The 20,135-nt window shown below is 61.5% G+C and overlaps 3 protein-coding genes across 3 annotated transcripts in view; all 3 read right to left on the bottom strand.

Annotated features, from left to right (window-relative positions):
* Positions 1 to 1,852: 1,852 nt before the first annotated feature.
* On the bottom strand, positions 1,853 to 6,902 carry LOC135286984 (cytosolic purine 5'-nucleotidase-like). Its single transcript, XM_064400243.1, has 18 exons — positions 6,703 to 6,902; positions 6,258 to 6,331; positions 6,066 to 6,183; positions 5,896 to 5,991; positions 5,719 to 5,810; positions 5,576 to 5,633; positions 5,370 to 5,463; positions 5,221 to 5,274; positions 5,043 to 5,126; positions 4,868 to 4,909; positions 4,296 to 4,403; positions 4,077 to 4,143; positions 3,821 to 3,991; positions 3,616 to 3,667; positions 3,465 to 3,525; positions 3,169 to 3,345; positions 2,956 to 3,054; positions 1,853 to 2,856 (listed from the first exon to the last, which is right to left on the bottom strand). Exons 1-18 carry the CDS (start codon positions 6,885 to 6,887, stop codon positions 2,809 to 2,811), a joined length of 1,680 nt encoding a protein of 559 aa, XP_064256313.1. The 5' UTR covers positions 6,888 to 6,902; the 3' UTR covers positions 1,853 to 2,808.
* An 819-nt stretch (positions 6,903 to 7,721) lies between these two features.
* On the bottom strand, positions 7,722 to 15,933 carry SLC20A1 (solute carrier family 20 member 1). The gene is made up of 11 exons (XM_064400242.1): positions 15,772 to 15,933; positions 15,170 to 15,636; positions 14,951 to 15,091; positions 14,766 to 14,851; positions 13,494 to 13,590; positions 11,898 to 12,017; positions 10,156 to 10,404; positions 9,525 to 10,074; positions 9,108 to 9,293; positions 8,773 to 8,857; positions 7,722 to 8,381 (listed from the first exon to the last, which is right to left on the bottom strand). Exons 2-11 carry the CDS (start codon positions 15,483 to 15,485, stop codon positions 8,220 to 8,222), a joined length of 1,992 nt encoding a protein of 663 aa, XP_064256312.1. The 5' UTR covers positions 15,486 to 15,636; positions 15,772 to 15,933; the 3' UTR covers positions 7,722 to 8,219.
* Positions 15,934 to 19,755: 3,822 nt separating this feature from the next.
* Positions 19,756 to 20,135, bottom strand: part of LOC135287195 (uncharacterized) — a 5,225-nt gene continuing 4,845 nt past the window's right edge. Inside the window, exon 4 of the mRNA XM_064400556.1 lies at positions 19,756 to 20,135. This exon is cut by the window's right edge and continues 359 nt beyond it. The gene's annotated coding sequence lies outside the window, so the exon portion shown is untranslated.

Here is a 20,135-nt window from a genome sequence, read left to right as displayed (position 1 = left end):
CCAGTCTCACAGCATACACAACTCCAAAACTCGTGTCCCTGAGGATGATTTGAGAAGCAGGAGGGATCAGCCTGAAGCAGAGCTGCTGAAGGCAGGTGGCATGCAGGCTGGGCGTGTTCCAAGGACCCCATCAGCTGCAGATCGTAGGTAAGTGTCAGCTCTGGGGGAGCCAGCACCACCCTGCTGAAAATGGAGTCCAAGTCTTTTATGAGTGAAAGCTTGTGGGGAGGTTGATGCCCTGAATGAAAAGGTGTTGGGGATGATGTTAAGGGGCATCCTGAGTTCCTCTCCTATTGTCGTTGAGTCCAGGACAGGAACAAAACCCCCAGTCTTCAGAAGGTCTCTGCATTCCTTTTATAACCAAATTCTATGAAGACGGTGTCCCTTTTTTTCTTTTTTCTTTTTTTTTTTCTTTTTTTTTTTGCTTCTCAGAAGGCAGCTGGCCTGGCCATGGCAGGCTGCAGCGATTTCTCCGTCGGGCCCAGACGTGTTTGATCTGTTTTCCCCCAATCCCCCATGCCAAAACGGGCGGAGGGAGGATTGCTGAAGGGATGGACTCCCTGACAGAACGCCTCCTCCTCCTCCCCGCTCTCTCTCCAGGACCGCCGGTCCGTGTTGGCAAACAGGCGAGGTTTGCCCGGGAATATCAAATTGCACCCTGGATTTGGGGTTTTGCGAATCCGCCGGCTTCTCTCCGGAGAGGAGGCGCTGGCGGAGCCGCTGCCAAGCACGGAACAGCGGCACAGCCGAGCCGAGCGGAGCCGAGCCGAGCCGAGCCGAGCTCGCCAAGGGCACCCGGCGGATTCTCGCCGCCGGTGCTGGGCTCGGGACCGGTCGAAACGAAGGAACACCGTCCGGAGCAGGGCGAGCCCTCCAGTCCGTGCGGGGCAGGGAGTGCTGGAAGCAGTGCGGGGAGAGCCGGAGGAGATGGAACGGGATGGTCCGTGCCAGTCACGGACACGGCTCCCGGAGCCATCGCAGGCGGAAAACATGTTGGGTTTCTCACTTTTCTGTTGCCCGGGGTCTTTTCTTAAAAAGGCTTCAGAAATGCGTCTCCAAAGAGCAGTAAAGCCCTTGGGAGCGCGCTTAGAAACAATAACCGAGGTCCTCCCAAGCCTTTGCATCAAAGGCATCGCTCGCATCCGCTGCGAGTCCGTGATTTTTGGCCCGAAATAAAAGATTTATCGCAAAGTGCTCGATCAGAGACAGGGCGTCTCGTGGGAGTTAGCAGGTTCCTCCACGCAGAAACAATCGCTTGTTCATCTGCGCAATGCTGGTTCCTCATTTTTAAGGAAAACCCGTCGCTCAGCAGGCTCCCACTCCGAGAGGCACACAGTCTGCTGTGCTGGGAAAACCCGTTCCTTACTCAGTTCTCGGCCTCCCGGGGACGGTGCCTTCCCAGGAAGGGGACAAATCCTCCCAGGAGCAGCGTTCATCGCTCCGGAGGGCAGGAGGGACCTGCAGGGGTCGCCGGTGACCGGGGGCGGCGGCAGCGGCTCCGCTCACCGGGCAGAGGCGCTCGGTGGCTTTATAACCCCACTCGCTAAGCCCAAATTGATTTGTTTTAGAGTAAAAATGCTCTCACGCTATTGGTGAATGGAGAATAGCGCGCTGTGGAAAATCCTATCTGTAAACAGCAGGTGCAGAAGGAGAGATAATAATTGTTTTAATTCTTTTAAGTTTTCTCAGAGCTTCCCAGGAAAATACTGGGGAGTTATGTCTAGTTGTGTCTCTCTCTGTTCAGATTATATGTGATTAGCACACCTCTCCCACCGATCCTCCCAGCCCCAGAGCAGAGGTGTATCACCAAAGGGATATCGGGGACAGACAAAGATGATACAGAGACTCCAGCACCAGAAGGCATGAAAAAGCACTTTATTATTAGAAATCCATAATTCTTATAGAAACAATGGTGGACCTGATTGGCCTTTAGGAATCTTCTCGTACCTACTAGTCAAGAAGGGACAGTTCCTTCTTGTAAACATCTTTGACAAACAGAGATTGCCTGCCAAGGGCAGAGATTGAGATGATCATTGTTTTCATTCTTTCTCTGAGCTTTCTCACAGCTTCCCAGAGAATCCTAGGAGGGCTGTGTCCCTCTGTGTTCAGAGGATATGTGATCACCACAGAGCTGGGGATAGCTCAGGGCTCCACTTTCTCCCTAGGGGCTTGTGCTTGCCCCAGCTGCTGGACAAGGATTTGGGGGCTGCCCTTTCTCTCATCTCCCACGTGCAGGGACAAAGCAGTTTGCCTTTAAAACCAATTTTATATCTCTGCGGTACCAGGAGTTTTGTGTCTCTTTTATAAATAGAAAAGGGTAGAAAGAAGAAAAGAGGAACAGCAGGTGCAGGGGGTTCCAGTGGAGCAGGAGTCACCTGCAGAGCCCCTCCCCATCCACCCAGCATTGCAGTGCTCATGGCCAGGCCCAGAGGCTAAAGGGGCAGGGGCTGAAGCTGCTGGGAGCCCAGCTGCTGCAGTGGGGCTGCCAGGGATGCTGCAGCAGTGGCACTGCTGTTCACCCTGCTGCTGCATGCCCCCACGCTGGCACTGAGCTGGTGGCAGAGGGATGAGCTAAAGGGGCACCAGGCAGATGTGAATTCAAGGGGCAGGAGCTAGCAGGCTTGGGGGGAGCCTCTCCTGGCTCTGGGCAGAGTCAGGAGAAGGTCCCAGCTGCCAGGGACAGGTGTGACCATGAGTCAGGGCCACCAGCCATCCTGTGGCCACCACAGGTGGTAGCTGGCCACGAGTGCAAGTGGTCCAGGGCCACTGAATCCTCCCGTGGGCAGCATGGCAGCACTTGGGGTGTGCTCAGGCTTCTCCATCAGCTTCCTCCTCCCCACTTGAGTCCTGGGGGACCTGAGGCAGTGCAGAAAGGGCTCAGTGGGCGCAGGACCCCAAGGGCATCAGCGTGTCAGGATGCCCATGTCCTTCTGCCCCCCAGTTCCTGCCACCCACCTGGTGGGGGTCACCACGCTGGGCCAGCCAGGGAGGGAGGGCAGTGGCCACGTCCGCTGAGTCCCGGCGAGAGTGCTCCACCGTTGACTCGTGGGCCATCTGCAGGGGGTGGACAGGGCTCCCAGAGAGAGGCTGGCACCAGCCCCATGCCCCTCAGGCAGCGAGGGAAACTGAGGCACGGTGGGCGACCAGCAGGGCCTGGGGGTTGCGTACCAGGACTGGGGGTGCCCGGAAGAGGTAGCTGAAGGGGTAATAGAGGAAGTTGATGAAGGAGGCGGCGTAGAGGTCTGCATAACGCATCAGCTGGTTGGCAAAGAGCGTCTGACGCGAGCCACAGCGGAACAGGCTGCCCATCTTCCCATAGCACATGTCCATCTCGTGCGTGACTTTCTGGGGGTGCAGCAGCACAGTCAGGGCACCCAGCGGCTCCTGGGGAGCCCTCCACAGAGGAAGCTGGCAGGGGGCTGAGCTGAGCTGTGTGCCAGCAGGCACAGCGCCCTGGGTGTCACCTGGATCCGACGCTTGATGGAGCTGATGTCTGGGCGCTCGCTGCTGCCGCTGTCCAGGTGCCTGGAAGGGAGCAGACCCAGCTAAGGGCTCACCTGGAGGGCTCCCCACAGGTGCTCCCACCCCTGCTGGTCTCCCACCCCAACAACTCACTGGTACAGCTCGGCCAGGAAGAGATCCAGGCTCCGCAGCTCCTCAAACAGCTCTGCAAGGGCGACAGGGCCAGCTCAGTGCAGGAGCACCTCCCACTGCCCAGCACGACCAGCAAAGCGGGTCGGGCATGGCCCACTGAGGGGTGGAGGAGGCTCCAGGCCGCCTCCCCTTGCATGGCAAAGTCTGTGCCCCCAGCCCTGCTCACCGCTCTTCTCCGTCCAGACCTGCAGCTCACGGGCCAGCTCGGGCACCACCAGGAAGGTGCGCCAGCCCTGCCGCTTCTTGGACTTGAGGATGTCCCCAAAGATGTGGTCCCCCATGTAGAGGATGTCTTTGCCCTTCACACCCAGCAGGTCGCACACCACATCTGAGGAGCCTGTGACAGCCGGGGGTCAAGGTAGGGGGGTGGGCACGTCCCCCCTGCTGCCCACAGAGCCCAGCCAGCCCAGCTGGGTGCTTACCACCGGAGTACACAGCACAGTGCTGCAGGGGGCCCGTGTACGTCCCGATGCGCAGCTTCCCCGTGTCCTGCAGGACAAGAGGACGGGGACACTGTTACCTGTGCCTGCTTGGTGCCCAATCAGCCAGGAATCCACCTTGCTGTGCCCACAGGAGCCTCTTCTGTGCCTCAGTAGTGCCCACCACCCCAGCCAGCCCTGCAGCAGGGGAGAGGTGCTCACCGTGTCCACTTGGCGCAGGACGGTGCCCTCAGCAAAGAAGAGGGGCTTGCGGGTGTCCACCACAATCAGGTCGAAATAGGATCTCCAGGGGCGCCGTGGGACGTCAGCCTGTGGGTGCCAGGGAGGGGGTGAGCAGGAGGAGGCTGTGGCACCCTGTGCCCCCCACCTGAGGCTGCAGCTCTCCCTCAGGGAGCAGCAGGCTGGTGAATTCCCAGCTTTCCCAGGTCTTGTGCTGGGGAAGGCTGGGAGAAGGTCAGAGAAAAGAATGACAATTCTTTTCTTCGCTTGCTGCACGTGTTGTTGTGAAGGTGTGGAATGTGCTATGGAGATGTGTTTACCAAGGGGTCATTTCTTAACTGGCCAATGGTGGTGGTGTTTGGGTTCAAACTAAGCTGGGAAAAGCTGTATTGGACTGTCTGGAAGGATGATGGGTTTCCTAATAGTGTAAAACAGTATAGTAAAATAAAGTGATTGATCAGCCTTCTGGAATCATGGAGCCAATGCTAATTATGATCTCATTTAGGGGCCTGTTGCTGCGACACCCACCCAGCCCACACTGGGGACAGACTCACCTTGTCGTCATTGCTGAAGTCAAACAGGTAGGACATGATGGCCTGCAAGGACAGCTGGCATCACCACTGCTGCCCCCAGGGAAGGCAGGCCCTGCCTGTGCCTCCACACGGCCCCTCTGCCCCCCGTGCAGGGCAGGCTGGACGTGGTGGGGGGCACAGGGACACCCCTACTCACATCGGTGTAGGTGTAGTCACTGTTGGTGGCCAGGAACACCTTCCCCACCTCCTTCATGCGGCTCAGCAGCAGCGGCACACGGGGCTGGCGAGGGGCAAAGCAGTGAGGGGGGCACGGGGGGGGCCACAGGGATTGACTGAGCAGAGCAGGGAGGGGTCCCTGGGGCTGTACAACTCACATCCTTCACCACGTATTTCTCCAGGTTCTCTAGCGTCTTCTCCTTGAGGCAGCCCTGCAGGAGGAACGGGGTGGGGCTGGCCAAAAGCTCCCAGGGTGGGGAAAGCCCCCCAGCCCAGCCCAGCCCAGCCCCCTGCCCAGAGCACCCACAGAGAGGTGGACGTGGTCCATGGCCTCGCGCACGTCCTGGAACATGCTGCGGAAGGACATGAAGAGGTTCCCGTGCTTGTAGCCGGTGTCACAGCTGCAACAGGCAGGGGTGGAGGGGTGAAAGGGCTGCCCTGCTGGGGGGAGCTCCCCCCAGGATTTACACCCACACCCAACAGCAAGCCCCCCACCCACCAGCTCCCTCTTACTTGACATATCTGGAGCAGTTGGTGAAGAAGTCCACGAGGCAGGCATAGAGGTGGGCCTCTGTGAGGGAGGGGGCTGTGAGAGGGGGTGCAGGGCGGGACAGCACCCCAGGGTGGGTGGGAGGGCAGTGGGGGCTCTCACTCACCTGTGAGGTTGAAGAGGGTGTTGAGGATGTGGAAGCGTTTCATGTCATCCCGCTGGATGAACTTGTTGGGGTAATAGTGGAGGATTTCGGCTCTGGGGAGGGAGCATGGAGCTGCACTCCACCCTGAGGGACCTCCAAGCTCCCCGTGCCCCGGGGGTGGTGAAATCCCAGACTCACCCCTTGAGGAAGCGGAAGCCATGGGCACAGACCAGCAGGTTCCCGTGGGAATCCACCTTCAGCAGGTTCCCGTACTGGGCATCAAACACCAGCCCCCTGCACCACACAGCTGTCAGAGCCTGGGGGGCTCCTTCCCCTCCTCTCCCATCCCTGGGACCCCTCAAACCCACCGGGTGGGGAAGGTGGGGTCGTATTTGTAGGCAAGGATCTCAGGAGGGTACCCGATGGCAACAAGGTGCTCCAGCAGCAGAGCGAAGGCCAGCTCCTCGTAGTCAGGGGACTTGTACACTGCAGGGGGAAAGGGGGATGTGGGCAGGGGCTGGGGGAACCCCCCCTGCCCTAGGGCCCCCCCAAAAACGCACTGGCCAAGGTGTAGTCCATGTCAAAGCCAAAGCACTTGATCTTCTCCAGCGCCAGGCTCCGGTTGACGAAGATCCTGGGGGTGACCACGGGGGGAGTTATGGGGTGAGGTTTAGGGCTGGGGGGTGGCACAGAGGCAGAGATGGGGTCGTGTTTCCCTGTCCCAGCCAGTGCTCTGGAAGGGCTGTGTGCTCATCCCAGCCCAGGGCCCCCCACAGCAAGTTACTGGAGCAGAAAAACGGGCTGTGGAGCTGGGAATGGAGCTGCAGGAGGGAGGGGGGACACTAAACCCCTGTCTGGACCTGTCCCCCCAGGGCCTCTCCCCCTCCCGGTGCGACAAGGGTCCCCTCCCGTTCCTGACCCCCGGGGCTTTCCCGGGGGTCCCGCTCCTGCCCGAGCCCCCACCCCGCACCCCCTGCTCGCCCGTCCCCGCGGTCCCCGGCCCACCGGTGCTGGCAGTCCCTCCGCAGGGCCCGGGGGTCGCCGTGCCCGGGGCCCCGGGCCGCCGCCGGGCCCCGCTGGCCCTCGCTGCCCATCGCCACCGCCTCCGGCCCCGCTGGCCGCCGCCGCTTTAACGGGGCCAGGCGGAACCGCCCCCCGGCCCCGCCTCGGGCTGCGCGGAGCCGGGGCATCACCCCCGGAGGGGACAGCCACCCCCGGACAGGGCATCACCCCCGGAGGGGACAGCCACCCCCGGAGGGGACATCACCCCCGGAGGGGACAGTCACCCCCGGAGGGGACATCACCCCCGGACAGGGCATCACCCCCGGACGGGACATCACCCCCGGACGGGACAGTCACCCCCGGACAGGGCATCACCCCCGAACGGGACAGCCACCCCCGGACGGGACATCACCCCCGAGCTCCCCCCGGGGTACGGACACCTCCTCCCGCCCGTTCCCCGCACACGGGCAGCGCTCCCCGAGCGGGGCCGGGGCTCCCGGCGCTGCCCCGGGGCTGCTGTTTGCCCGGCGGCGAATCATTAACCGGGGGTCAGGGACCGGCAGCGGCCCCGGGGACAGCGGGAGGATGGAGCCCCCGGGGGGCACCGCGACCCCCGCCCGCGGGGCTGCCCCACGAGCACCAAAGCAGCGCTCAGAGCAGGAGCGGCGCCCCGAGGGAGCGACCCCTGCCCGGTGCCCCCTCTTGCGACACCCCCGGGCCGGTGACGCGGGGCCCCGGGCCGGCCTTGACCCGCGGCGCTCGGAGGGGCTGCGGAGGGCCGGATAAGGGCCGGACACACACCCACAGCTCTGCCCAGCGCGGTGGGGCTGGCAGGAGCCGCCCCCAGGTGCGGGGCAGCGATAACCTCGGCGCTGCGCTGGCTGCAGCCGCTCCCGTGATACACGGGGCACGTGGGGCTCTTATCTTTGTCCCCAGCTCGCTCCTGGGGCACAGCGCCAAAGCTGTGGGGCAGCGTTTGGGGCCCCCAGCGTGTCCCAAATCCCCAGAACCACAGGCAGCGCTGGCGTACGAAGGAAATCTTTATTAAGTCCGAGGTAGCAGCAGTGACAGGGGGCCAGAGGGCAGCCCCCAGGGCCCCCGAGCAGGATGGTGTCCACAGCACTAGGCAATGGAGGCAAAGCTGAACACTGCACAGCCTGCGAGAGGGGCACCCCACGACTCCCCAGCCCTTTGTTCCAGGGCAGGCAAGGACCGACCTCCGTCCTTCCCAAAGAAATCACTGCCAGGGGATCGCTACAAGTGAGAAAGCGGCCCCCAGTAACTGCTTATCTACAGCTACAGCAGATCCAGGGGGGTCACCTGGGGGCACGTGCAGCCCTGGCAGTGCACCCCCACAACGTTAGCGCCAAGACAGTTATATTTAAAAAAAAAAATAGATATATATATACTTCAGTGACAGCACTATGCGCGGATGGGCGCGGCCGCCACCCCGCAGCCTCGGTGGCTCCTCCGGGGAGGACAGCAGTGGGAAGCAGGAGCAGTGGGAGCCCTGGTGCCCCTCACACCTTCAGGATGGCGAACCTGAAGACGGCCATGATGGCAGCGCTGATGAGGCCGGAGATGGGCACGGTGACGAACCACGCCATGAAGATGTTGCGGAAGAGGCGCCAGTCCACGGCCTTCCTGGAGCGCAGCCAGCCCACCGAGACCACCGAGCCCACCTGCACGAGGAGCCCGGGCTCAGCACCAGAGCAGCCACCCGCACACCCCCAAACAGCTCCTTCACCCCAGCTCCTGCTCCGGCCTCGCAGCACAAGGAGCTGCCAGCCCAGAGGGGTGACAGCACCAGGATCCCGCAGCAGCGGGGTTCCCATGGCCTCTTGGCAGAGCCTAGGGGACCATGAAAGGGGTTTTGTTCTCCCGAGTGCCCCAGGGACCCACCCCAAGGCTGGGCAGCCGCTGCCACCTCACATTGGCATGCAGGTGGCGGAGCTGGGAGCTGACAGTGGCTGCTGGCCCAGAGCCCCCCGCACAGCTCAGCCCTCTGGGCACCAAGATTTGGGAACACTGCGCTCGCACGGAGCCAAAGCCGTGCCCTGCTAGCCCTCCTACCTTGCAGTGGGTTGTGCTGATTGGGAGGCCCACGTTGGAGGCGATGACCACCGTCAGCGCCGACGCCAGCTCGATGCTGAAGCCGCTGCAGGGACAGAGAGCAGATCAGAACAGGGGCACTGCGCACCCCAAAACACCGTGGGCTCAGCTCAGGGCAGCACAGCATGGCTCTCCAGCCCCACGGATGAACCCCCGAGGATGCAGAAGGTGTTGGAGGCACTCACACCCCAGCTCCACCACCCACACCCCCAAGAGAGAACGCAGAGGGGCTCCTGGAGCAGAAGGCAGCTCTCAGGCTGCGTGGAACCTCCCCTCTGCTCCATGGGAGCCCTTACCTGGATGGTGTGATGGGAGTCAGGTCCTTCCCCATGGTCTGGATGACTCTCCTGCCCCAGACCCACAGGCCAATGCAAATGCCTGCACCCCCATAGAGAAGCAGCCAGATGGGAGTTGCCACCTTGGTAGCCACATCGCCCGTCTGATAGACCAGGAAGAGTGCAACCAGGGGCCCAATGGCATTGCTGGAAGAGAAAGAGGACCTGGTCTAGAGGGCCAGAGGCTCTTGGCAAGACAGAACATCCCTGGAAGTGTTCAAGGCCAGGTTGGACACCACGTGGAGCAACCTGGCCAAGAGGAACACGTCCATGGCATGGGGATGGAACAAGATATTTAAGGTCCCTTCCACCCCAAATTATTTTGTGATTCTGTGAGCACTACCCCCCAGCTAGCAGCCTCCCACCAACTCCACTGACCTGACATCATTGCCACCGTGAGCGAAGGAGCCGAAGCAGGCCGTGAGGATCTGCAAGAACTGGAAGAGCAGGGACACCTCCGGCTTGTCCTGCTCGTGCCACTCCTCCAGGGAGCCGCTGCTGCCCTTGCGCTCCGCGGCGCCCAGCTCTGCCTGGGCTGTGTTCAGGTCCACGTCCGCCGCCGGCTGCGCGTCCGCCACCGCGTTGCAGTAGCTGGTGTAGCTGTCCATGCGGACCCTCTTCTTGGTGTCCACCACAGACCAGCTGAGCTTCTCCCCCTCCTCGGGGTCCCTGGCGCGCAGGGAGTCCAGGGGCATGCCGCAGATGGCCATGGTGTAGGAGGTGTAGCTGTTATTGCGCCGCAGGGGCTTGTCCCCCGAGTCCCCCATGCAGTCCCCCATCTTGGCCAGGTGCAGCTTGTGCAGCAGCTCCTTGTAGAGGCCGGAGTCCTTGTGCACAGTGTGGTACTGGTACTGGCCCCCCGAGCCCAGCTGGTGGCCCACCGCCTGGCTCAGGGGGACCAGGTTGCCGTTGGGCAGCCGCACAGCTCCTGCCGGTGGGGACAGCAGGTGACAGGGTCAGCCCGGGCTGGGGGAGCCTTTACCAGCCCCAATCACCCGCTGCTACTCACCGCTGTCAATGCTGGTTTCCTTCAGGTCGAGGCTGGGAAGCCTCTCCTGCTCTGGGGCCTCCTCCAGCTCGCCCAGGTTGAAGGAGACCATCCTCTCCTCCCCGGCTGCCCGGGGGGGCACGGCTGGCCCTGCATCAGCAGCAGGGCCCTTGGCATCCCCCAAGGGCATCTTGGCCTCCTCCTGCTCCTCCTTTGGGCAAACGGTCTTCTCCATCAAGGGGCTTTCAGAAGGACTTGATTTTATCTCTCCTGCAAAGAGGGGCAGCCCATCAAACCCCTTTCCACCACTGCACCCAATGCCAGCAGCGTGCCCACACCCCCTCGCCACTCAGATTTATGGCAGCCAAATAAAATTTACAGCTCCTCCACATCCTGAACTTTGGAAAGTGCTGGACAGTCACACCTTGTCCCGGGCACAACAGCCAAACCATCTAAGCCAGCTCATCCCCTATTTTTAGACACCCCCACCCACACGGGGTGTGGTGAACACCATTATGGGGCTTTTATGTCAGTAATGTCTAGTGCAGAGGTTCCTCTTTGGGCCGTGTTTGTCCCATCCCTGTGGGCAGCGGGATGCTCTGGACCCACTTCTGGAGAGGCTATGACCCCTGAAGCTGACACAGAGGCGCCCAGAGGAGCCCAGCTCCTCTCCCAGCCCAGCAGCTCCAGCCTGGGCTCCTCTCCAGCTTCCACTGGTGGACGACAAACCCAAACAGGAGCTGGTCTCCACCCCCCCAAAGGCAGCCTGGTTTCCTGTCCACCCTGGGCAGCCAAACCAGCAGCACCAAGCTGTGGAACCTGAGGCTGTTGCTCCGCCTCTAACAGTAAAAGCATGTTTTCTCCAGGTGAAAACATGAGGTCAGCTCCTTCAGACAACAACCAAAACCACCTTCTTGTCACAAACACGACCATTTCCCTGTCACTTTGTTTGCCTCAAGGGCTGGGCTGTGGCATCAACCCTTCATCCTGGCATCCCAGCAGAACTGTCTCCCCCTGCATGCCCACCTCCTCCCAGGGATGCTGTGGGCAGGCAGGGAGCATGGCTGACAGGCACAAGAGCCCAGCTCACCTCAGCTCACAGGCAGGAGTGAAGTTAAACAGCTGGAGGATTGTCAAGAGCAGCCATAAAGCTGTTAGTCACACCCCAATTACACCAGCACAGCAAGGACATCCCCTCAGCACCAACTCCCAAGGCCCCAGCTCGCACACATCATTGATATTCTGGACCACATGCAGCTCCAAGCACTGCTCCAGAGGCAGAGTTCCAGGCTGATCCTTTGGATGCCTTTCAATAGAGTGTTTTGGGTGTTTTTGCTACAGGGCAAGGATTTCGTCAGCTTTAAACTTGTGATCTGCATCAGCCAGGCCAAGGATTGCTCAGCAGGTATGAGAGGATTAAAGGTTACAACAGCCACGTTGTCTCTTGCCTTCTCCTCTATTAGAGCAGGACAAGCTGCCTGACTCTGCCCACAGCCTCAGGAGAGATCACCCTGCAGATCAGACAGCCCCAGACCCTGCTGAGCAGCCCAGCAGCTGCTCCTGGGGGGGTTTGGGTGCCTGGCTGGGAGCAGGCAGAGCCCGGCGTGGCGAGTGCCCCGGTGACTCAGGGCAGCTTAATCCCCGAGTGAGGAGGAGGAGGAGGATTCTGCTAATAACAGCTAATGGGATCTCCCACTGGGAAGAGAAATGGGTTAGCCAGAGCCAGCCCTTCCCCGAGGATGGCAGAGGGACGTGGTACTTACGGTCGATTTTCTTCTTCATCCTGGGACATACAAAGAACCAGACGACGAGAGCACAGACAACAGCACTCCCCGCCGAAATTAGGAGGATACCCCACAGAGGAAGTTTGTCAAAGCCCAGCACTAGGAAATAAAACAACGGATCTTTGAAAACCTCTGGGCAAAACCCTCCTGGATACATGACTTTGGTTTTCCCAGGCACGGGGACTCCATCACCTGCAGCAGCCCTGAGCTAATGCACCTGCCAGGGAGAAACACTGCTGGGAAGGCAGCACTGACCACGCTGAGAGCCCAGCTATGCTCCCAGCCCCACAGGTCACATCCCCATCAGCAGCTGACCCTGCAGGCCCCTTCCCCCAGGCAAACCCTGTGCAGGGTGGTGCGTGCTCCACACAGCTCCTGTCTCCTCATTTGCTGCAATGTCAAAGGAAAAAACACCTCCCAGTGTGGCTGCTGCAGCACCAGTGCTGCTTCCCTGCTCTGGAGAGGACGTGGACACTGGGCTGCTCCCCCTGGGGAGGGCAGCTCTTCTGCTCCAGGAGTCAGTGGCAATTCAGGCTTCATGGCATCTGAGGTGATACATGACCCACTTAGGAGCATTCTCACAGGCAGCCTGACTTTGAGCAGAGGACTGGCATCACACAGGCCCAGGTGGGGCATCAGGTGCTTGTGACTGTCCAAACCCTGCATCTGCTGCTGCAGGCAGTGCCTTATTGCTCCTGAAGCAGCCCAGACACCTCAGCCTGCAAACCCTGTGCTTAAGCAACCCAGAGCTCACTCAGCAGTTCAGGGCTCAGGATAAACACAGCTCCACTTTGGACATGCCGAGTGCCCCCAGCAGCAGCACTGCAGGCCTCTCCTCCTCTCCCCTATGCTGGGAAGGGGAAGCTGACATCCCTCCAAAAAATTTTCCAGGCACTGTTTACAGAGCAAACCCTGCCAGAGCCAGCACTGCCTGCCCGCATCCCACCTCCAGAGGCTCCTCCACAACAGGAAACCCACGCTCACACCAGAAAACAGCTCAGGCCGAGTCATGCCAGCAAACAAGGAGGTGACAGAGCCTCTGGCTCCACGGGCAAACCCACCATCCCTGCTGAGCCCTCTCTCAGCCCTGCTCGTGACCTGTCCCCTGCAACACAGCATCCTAGCTGGGCTTCTCCACCTGAAGCTCAGACTCTGCAGCACACGGGCCAGCTCTTCTGGGCAAGAGCAATTAGGTTGTTTTTAGGGACAGGATGAACCAGGAGGTGCAGCCCCACTCCTGCTCCTAGCCCCACTGCACTGAAGAGCCTCTTGGGCAGCCAGCAGATACCCGAGTTTTAGCACAGGTAAGAGAAGGGGGAGCCATGCTATTGGGCAGTGCTGGGAAGTCTAAGGAGAAAGGTCTGGAGGAGTTTAGTTTGAGCAGGTCTCTTTGGATGGGCAACTACCTAGCCCAGACAGTGCAGGCTAGCCGGCCGCCTTCCGTAACCGGCACAGGCCAGCCGCCTTCTAGGAGATCTCAGCCCTGTAAAGCAAAAAAGGGGTAAATCGTGCATTTAATGGAGGCTTTGGAAAGCATTTCAAAGTTCAGGTTGAAGCGTTCTGCTGTGCACTTACAGGGCGCCCCAGTGTACATGATGGAGAAGAGGTTGATGCCCACGGTGCAGGCGTAGAAGACGGGCAGAGCTCGCAGGCCGTTGGGAACAGGATCTGCCTGCAAAAACACACAGCAGGGCTGGGGGCTGTGCAGCAGCCAGCAACAGATTCTCTGCACAAGGGGTTTGTGCCCTCAGGCACCTGCAGGTGACAGCTCCCAAAAGCCTTCAGGGATCAGCTCCCTGGGATGGGAGGGCAGGAGGCAGCACAACACCTGGATCCCTCCCACGTGGAACCCCAGCAATCCCAAACCTGGAACAACCCATCTCTATCTGCCATCCTGAACCCCTTCCCTGGCTCCCCAAAGTGCCACCTCCACTTACATTCTTCTTCCAACCCCCCAAGAACTTTCAAAGCTTTTACCCCTTTCCAGCCGACTTGAACGAAATAAAAAGTCCATTAGTCACAAAGGAGCTTATTTGACCACATACCTGGCAGCAGGGCCCTCACGGCAGCAGCAGGGGCGTTTAATCCCCACTGCTGCCCAGCAATTGGGATTTGGCACCAGGACAAGCACACCAAGCCTCCCTGAATGCCAGCATGGAGCACCAAGACAGGGCCAGCCATGCTTTGGGAGGCTGGTTACACAAGGTTACTGTGACAGTGCTGCTGCTGAGCTGTTTTAAAGGCTGCCAGCGATAAGATCTTAACATCTCTTCAATCACTAGAGGTAAAACCCAAAGGAATTTAACCTCAGATATGCAGGAGAAAATGCTGGAGTTTCTCTGCATAGTTGGGGGTCTCAGGAATGTGGTTTCCCCAGCCTCAGGAACAATTCTGTTGTTCCTAGCTGAGGAATGCCATGGTTGTGGTAACTACCTTCACCTGCAGGCCACCCCATGGGAAAAAAAAAATCCTTACACCAGGATTTTGGAAAAGCCCAGCTGACAGCTCTGCTCTTATCAATTCTGAGCCACTTCATTACTGGGAAACAGGCTGCTCCTGCTGAAGCCAGGCAAGATAACCCCCCTGTTCCAGAGGGGAGGTGGTGCCCCAAAACCCTCCAAGGCCACTCTGTGGAGTGGCCACAGGCCCCATTTCTCACATCTTCAGCTCCAAGGCCACTCTGTGGAGTGGCCACAGGCCCCATTTCCCACATCTTCAGCTCCCAAAGGGCTCCCCTGATGCCAACACTGCTGGATGTGCCAGGAGAAGCCCTGGTGACCACAAGCCAGCCAACAAACCCACTGAGAGCAGCCCAAAGCAGTCGAAAACAGGGCAGACAGCCCTTACCTTGCAGAGGATGAACCTCTGGACGAGGAAGAACAGGAGAGCAGACATGATGCCCGAGAGAAGGGGTGAGATGAACCAGGACAACACTAGAATGTGAGAGGCACAATCAGCACCCTGCTGCTGGGAAAGGAGGCCCAGGGAGACACAGGATCCATGGCTGGCGTGGCCCTGCCAGCTGCACTTACCAATCTTCAGCAACTCAGACCACTTGACACCTTCCTGCCCTCGGGCCACCAGCGAGAAGCCGATGGTGGCCCCGACGATGCAGTGGGTGCCAGAAATGGGGAGCTTCAAGAACGAAGCCATCAGCTGCCACACAGCAGACCCTGGAGGAGAAGCAGCCCGATAAGAAAGCCACCCCCGGGGCACCAGGGACGCGGCGCTGCGACCTCCCCGCTGCTCACCGGACATGGCGCTGATGGAGCCGGCCATCAGCAGCCCCTGCGTGGAGTTGTACATCTCCACGTCGATCAGACCCTTGCGGATGGTCTCGCTGACCTTGGCGCCCAGCAGCACGGAGCCCACGGTCTCGAAGACGCTGGCCAGGATGCAGGCCTGCCGCAGGGTCACCACCCCCGAGCCCACGGCCGTGCCGAACGAGTTGGCCACGTCGTTCGCCCCCACGGAGAAGGCCAGCACGAAGGCAATGATGAAACCCAGCACCAGCATCCAGAGGAAGCCAGCCATGGGGGCGGCGAGCACGGCGGGGGTCGGCTCCATGGCGGGGGGGAGGGCGGGGCGAGGCGTTAATAAATTAGGTACAAAATTAAATAAAGGAGTCGCTATAGGGCTCGGGGGGGCGTCCTAGGGGCCCGCGGGTGGCAGGGGCTGGGGGCCGGCCGCCGCGCCATGGTCCGCGCCGCTCCTCATCCTGCGGGAAGGACAGAGCTCCGCTCAGCAGGGCGAGCACCGGAACCGGCCCTTCCCGCCGCCGGTAACGGCCGCTCCCGCGCGCCACCGCCCCCTCCCGCCGCCATGCGGGTGCGCGCCCGCCCCTGCTGCTCACCGCCGCGCTGAAGGGGAAGCCGCAGATGCGATGCGGTGCGGTGCGGTGCCGCCTCGCTGCCGTGCCGTGCCCCGCGGTGCCACTGCCCTCCCTCCGGCCGGTGCCCGGTGCCCGGTGCCCGCCGCCGCGACTGACGCGGCCACAGCGCCCGGCGCCTTTAACGCCGCCCTCCGCCCCCACGTGACCGCGGGCCCGCCCCCGCCGGCCCCGCCCCGCCCTCGCTGCCCATTGGCCCGCTGGGGCAGGGGAAGGGCGAGGCCGCGCCGCCATTGGGCAGCGCCCGGCGCGGAGCCCGCGCCGGCCCCGCCCTCCCGCGCGGGCAGCGCGCCGGAGAACCACGTGCGCGCCCGGTGCGCGCCGGGCGGAGCGACGGCACCGGAACGGGCACCGGCACCGGAACGGGCACCGGCACCGGTACCCGTGCGGCATGGTGCGGCACCGGCACCGGTACCCGTGCGGCATGATGCGGCACCGGAACGGGCACCGGCACCGGTACCCGTGCGGCATGGCGCGGCACCGGCACCGGAACGGGCACCGGCACCGGTACCCGTGCGGCATGGTACGGCACCGGAACGGGCACCGGCACCGGTACCCGTGCGGCATGGTACGGCACCCGCACCGGTACGGGTACCCGTGCGGCATGGTACGGCACCGGCACCCGCACCGGTACCCGTGCGGCATGGTGCGGCACCGGAACGAGCACCGGTACCGGTACCCGTGCAGCATGGTACCGCACCGGCACCGGAACGGGCACCCACACCGGTACCGGTACCCGTGCAGCATGGTGCGGCACCCGCAGCACATGGCCCAGCCCGGCACCGGTACCGGCTCCCGTACCCGTGCGGCATGGTACAGCACCGGCACTGCATGGCCCGGCCCGACCCGACGCCGGTACCGGCACCCACACCCCGCCCGGCACCGGCACCCACTCCACATGGCCCGGCCCAGCCCGGTACGGCACAGCCCAGCCCGACACTGGGCTGACTGGACTCTGGCACGGCCAGCGCTGGTGTGGCACGTCCTGACGCAGACGTGTGCTCTGCCCTGGCATTGTCTGGCTCAGCCCTGCACGGGTGTGGCCTTGGCTGGGCTCGGGCACATCTGGCACCGGTGTGGGCTCTGCTCTGGTGTGGCACGGGCATGGGCGAGGGCCCAGGCTGGGCTCCAGCACAGCCTGACACGGTTTGGCATGGGTGTGGGTCTGGCCCACATGTGGCACAGCTGTGTGACCAGCGTGACCAGCCTGTGCCAGGCACAGCAACAGGCGGGCACGGAGCTGCTGGCACTGGGCTGGCACTCCGGCGAGGCTCAGTGCCTCTCCAGCTCTGAACTGGGCTGGGGCCTGCCCTGGGTGAGACCAGCACCAGCCCCAGCAGGGGCCACACTGAACCAGCTCCCACCAGGACCACCCACAGCTGAGTGGTGGCAGCTCAGGGGGTCCTGCAGGGTCCCAGGAGGTGCCCAGGAGGTCGTGCAGGGTCCCCCCAGCCGGGTGGCACAGGCAGGGCTGAGCCGTGTCTGTGCACACGCAGCCCCGCACGTGTGCCCCGAGCAGGGGGAGCCCAGCGCCCGCTGCCACCCCGGGGTGATCATTGCCCAGCAGGAAGCACGGCTCGGTGGGCAGCCTGCCGGGCAGCTGGGCTGTGTGGCAGGGCCGGTGGCACCGCACGGGTCAGCGGCTGGGGCCGGCCGGGCAGCGCCATCCCTGGGGACAGCGGTGACGAGGGGCTGCAGGTGGCTGCGGGTCCGGGGGGAAGTGGCCAGGGTGCCCCAGCCCTGCTGCATGGCTGCCCCTGCGTCACCGGGCAGAGTCCGTCCTGTGTCCCCACGGGCCCTGTGTCCGGGCCACGTGCAGCCCCGGGTGCACAGAGCCTGGCAGGGTAGAGAGGGACCTGGGGCCTGGGCACCCCTCGTCACTCTCGGCTCGCCAAAGGGGTGCCCCCACCTTTCCCCTGTGCCCACCCCACATTCCTGTAACCTCTGGGTGTCCCCCCACCTTTCCCCTGTGCCCTCTAACCTCTGGGTGTCCCCCCACCTTTCCCCCGTGCCCTCTAACCTCTGGGTGTCCCCCCACCTTTCCCCTGTGCCCTGTAACCTCTGGGTGTCCCCCCACCTTTCCCCTGTGCCCTCTAACCTCTGGGTGTTGTCCCCCCACCTTTCCCCTGTGCCCACCCCACGTTCCTGTAACCTCTGGGGGTCCCCATCTGCCCTAGCTGGGGAGGAAACTGTGCCAGGAGTGCCTGCAGGAAGCTGGTAGGATCCATGTTCTGGGCGCCCAGACCCCATAACCCTGTACCTCCAAACCTGAGAAGGGATCCAGGTGTGCCAGCACCCCTGCGGGTCTGGGGAGCAGCACTGGGCACACAGGGCAGCCCCAGGCACGTGGGGCAGGGCACAGAGTGTGCAGGTGGAAGGAAAGGTGAAACCCCTGAGCCTTGAGGGGTACCGAGCCTTGCCCTGGGGTGCAGCACTGATCACAGGGCTGAATAGAGGGCTGAGGATGTGCTGGGAAGGAGCAGGCTGGGCGGCTCCAGGACCATCCCCCGAGGGTTCCCAGCGCTGGGAGGGGATCCTCAGACCTTTGTCAGCTCCATTCACACAGTGAGCCCCACCCCTGAGCACTGGGACTGCGACAATGGGGGCAATTAAGGCAGTGAGGCAGCGCTCTGGGAGCTGCTGGGAAACGCCCTGGGAAACGCTCCAGCCTGTGGCCATCTCACCTACAGGGCCAGGGGCTACATCCCCCCGCCCCAGTAACACCAGTAAGTCTGAAACGCCTGCGCTGGGAGCCTTTGATGGATGCTGAGTGTGCCCTGAAATCCACGTGCCTGGCATCGCCACTGGTGCTGGCTTTGACCTGCATGTGCCCTGGTGTTCACCAGCATCACTGGGCATCCCAACACTCTTTGGCACCTCTTGAGTGTCACCAGCAGTCTCCAAAACCCCCAGCACTGCAGCTGCTGGCATCCCTGCCTACCTGGGCTCCACTCCTGACTGATCCTCTTACTTCATCTTGTCCTACTCGGTTGTTAATTGGTAATAAATTAATTTTCCTGAGTCAAGTGTTTTGCCCATGACTTAACTGTTGAATGATCTCTCTCTCCTTACCTCACCCTGATAGCTGTTCCGCTGCTCTCACCCCTGCCACATGTCCCCTCCCTGTGTCACCAGCTGGGCACTGTGAGTGTGGTTGTGTTCCAGGAGAGCCCACACGAACAGGAAAGCAGGTTCAGAATAAATGCATGAACCACAGAGTGTTAATATGTCATGACAAAAGGTCTAGAACAGAGTAGATATAAAATATTCCCGGGTCTATGAGTTTCTGGAGGCTGGGAGGCACTCAGTGCACCAAGGGAACTCCCAAAGGCCTTGCAAGTCCCCACTCTCTGGACCCTCTCTCTCCTCTCAGCTTTGCTAACACTCTGGAGTGGCCTTAATCCAGTTCTCACAGTGTCTGCCTTTGCTCCTTGTTCCTGGGGATTCTTCCAATGTGCTCACAATTTCTCTTGTGCTCTGGTCAGGGATGATCTGGCAAACTCAGTGCCAGGGACTCAGCTGGCAGGCAGAGCTCCACAGGGCACACCTGCACAGGCAGCCCACCTTTTCCTGGTGTTCCAGTAAGCTGGGATGGAAAGGTCAGCCCCAGCTCACCCATCCAGCTCCTTTCCTTGCCAGGCATTTCTCCAGGAGATGGTGCCCAAGCATATGGAACAATCTCACCTGCAGGGGAGACCCCCTCCACTCACTGCCTGCTGGTGGATCACTGGCAAAGGTATTAGTGAAAACCAACTCGAATCACATTGTGGATGAGGTTGAAAGCGACGACAGTGGGATCATCTGGTCCCACCTCCCTCCTCAAGCGAGGCCATCCAGAGCACATTGCACAGAATGGGAATATCACAAGTGGGTGAGGCTCCACAGCCTGGGCAGTCTGTCCCAGTGCGTGGTCACCTGCACAGAGTTCTTCCTCACGTTCAGGTGGAATTAATATGAATTTGCAAAAACACCACAAAGGGTCATGTCCAGGGACACGGCGTTGCTTACAGCATGGATAACACATACAGTGAAAATCAAATTAGAATCAGTGGCGTCGTGGGGCTCCCCACAGCCCCTCAGCACCCAGGGGACCCCCAGGCCCTGCAGTGGCACCCATGTGAGTTTGCTGCCAGTACAACACAACTGATTGTGCTGCTGCTCTTTATTTATAAATATAAATATTCTGCAAACATTTTGCTGTCCCTCTGAGCTGGCTCAGGCAGCTGCAAGGTGCCTGTGGACAGAGGAAGCTGCTGAGGCGTGGCTGGGGTGGGTGTGAGGGTGTGGAGCAGCCTGGGCACCCCAGGGACCATGGGCACCCCCTGTGG

The sequence above is a fragment of the Passer domesticus genome, chromosome 28 (assembly GCF_036417665.1).
Source record: "Passer domesticus isolate bPasDom1 chromosome 28, bPasDom1.hap1, whole genome shotgun sequence".
Classification (NCBI taxonomy): domain Eukaryota; kingdom Metazoa; phylum Chordata; class Aves; order Passeriformes; family Passeridae; genus Passer; species Passer domesticus.
The sequence above is the reverse complement of the archived record's forward strand: the minus strand, read 5'-3'. Positions and strand labels throughout refer to the sequence as shown.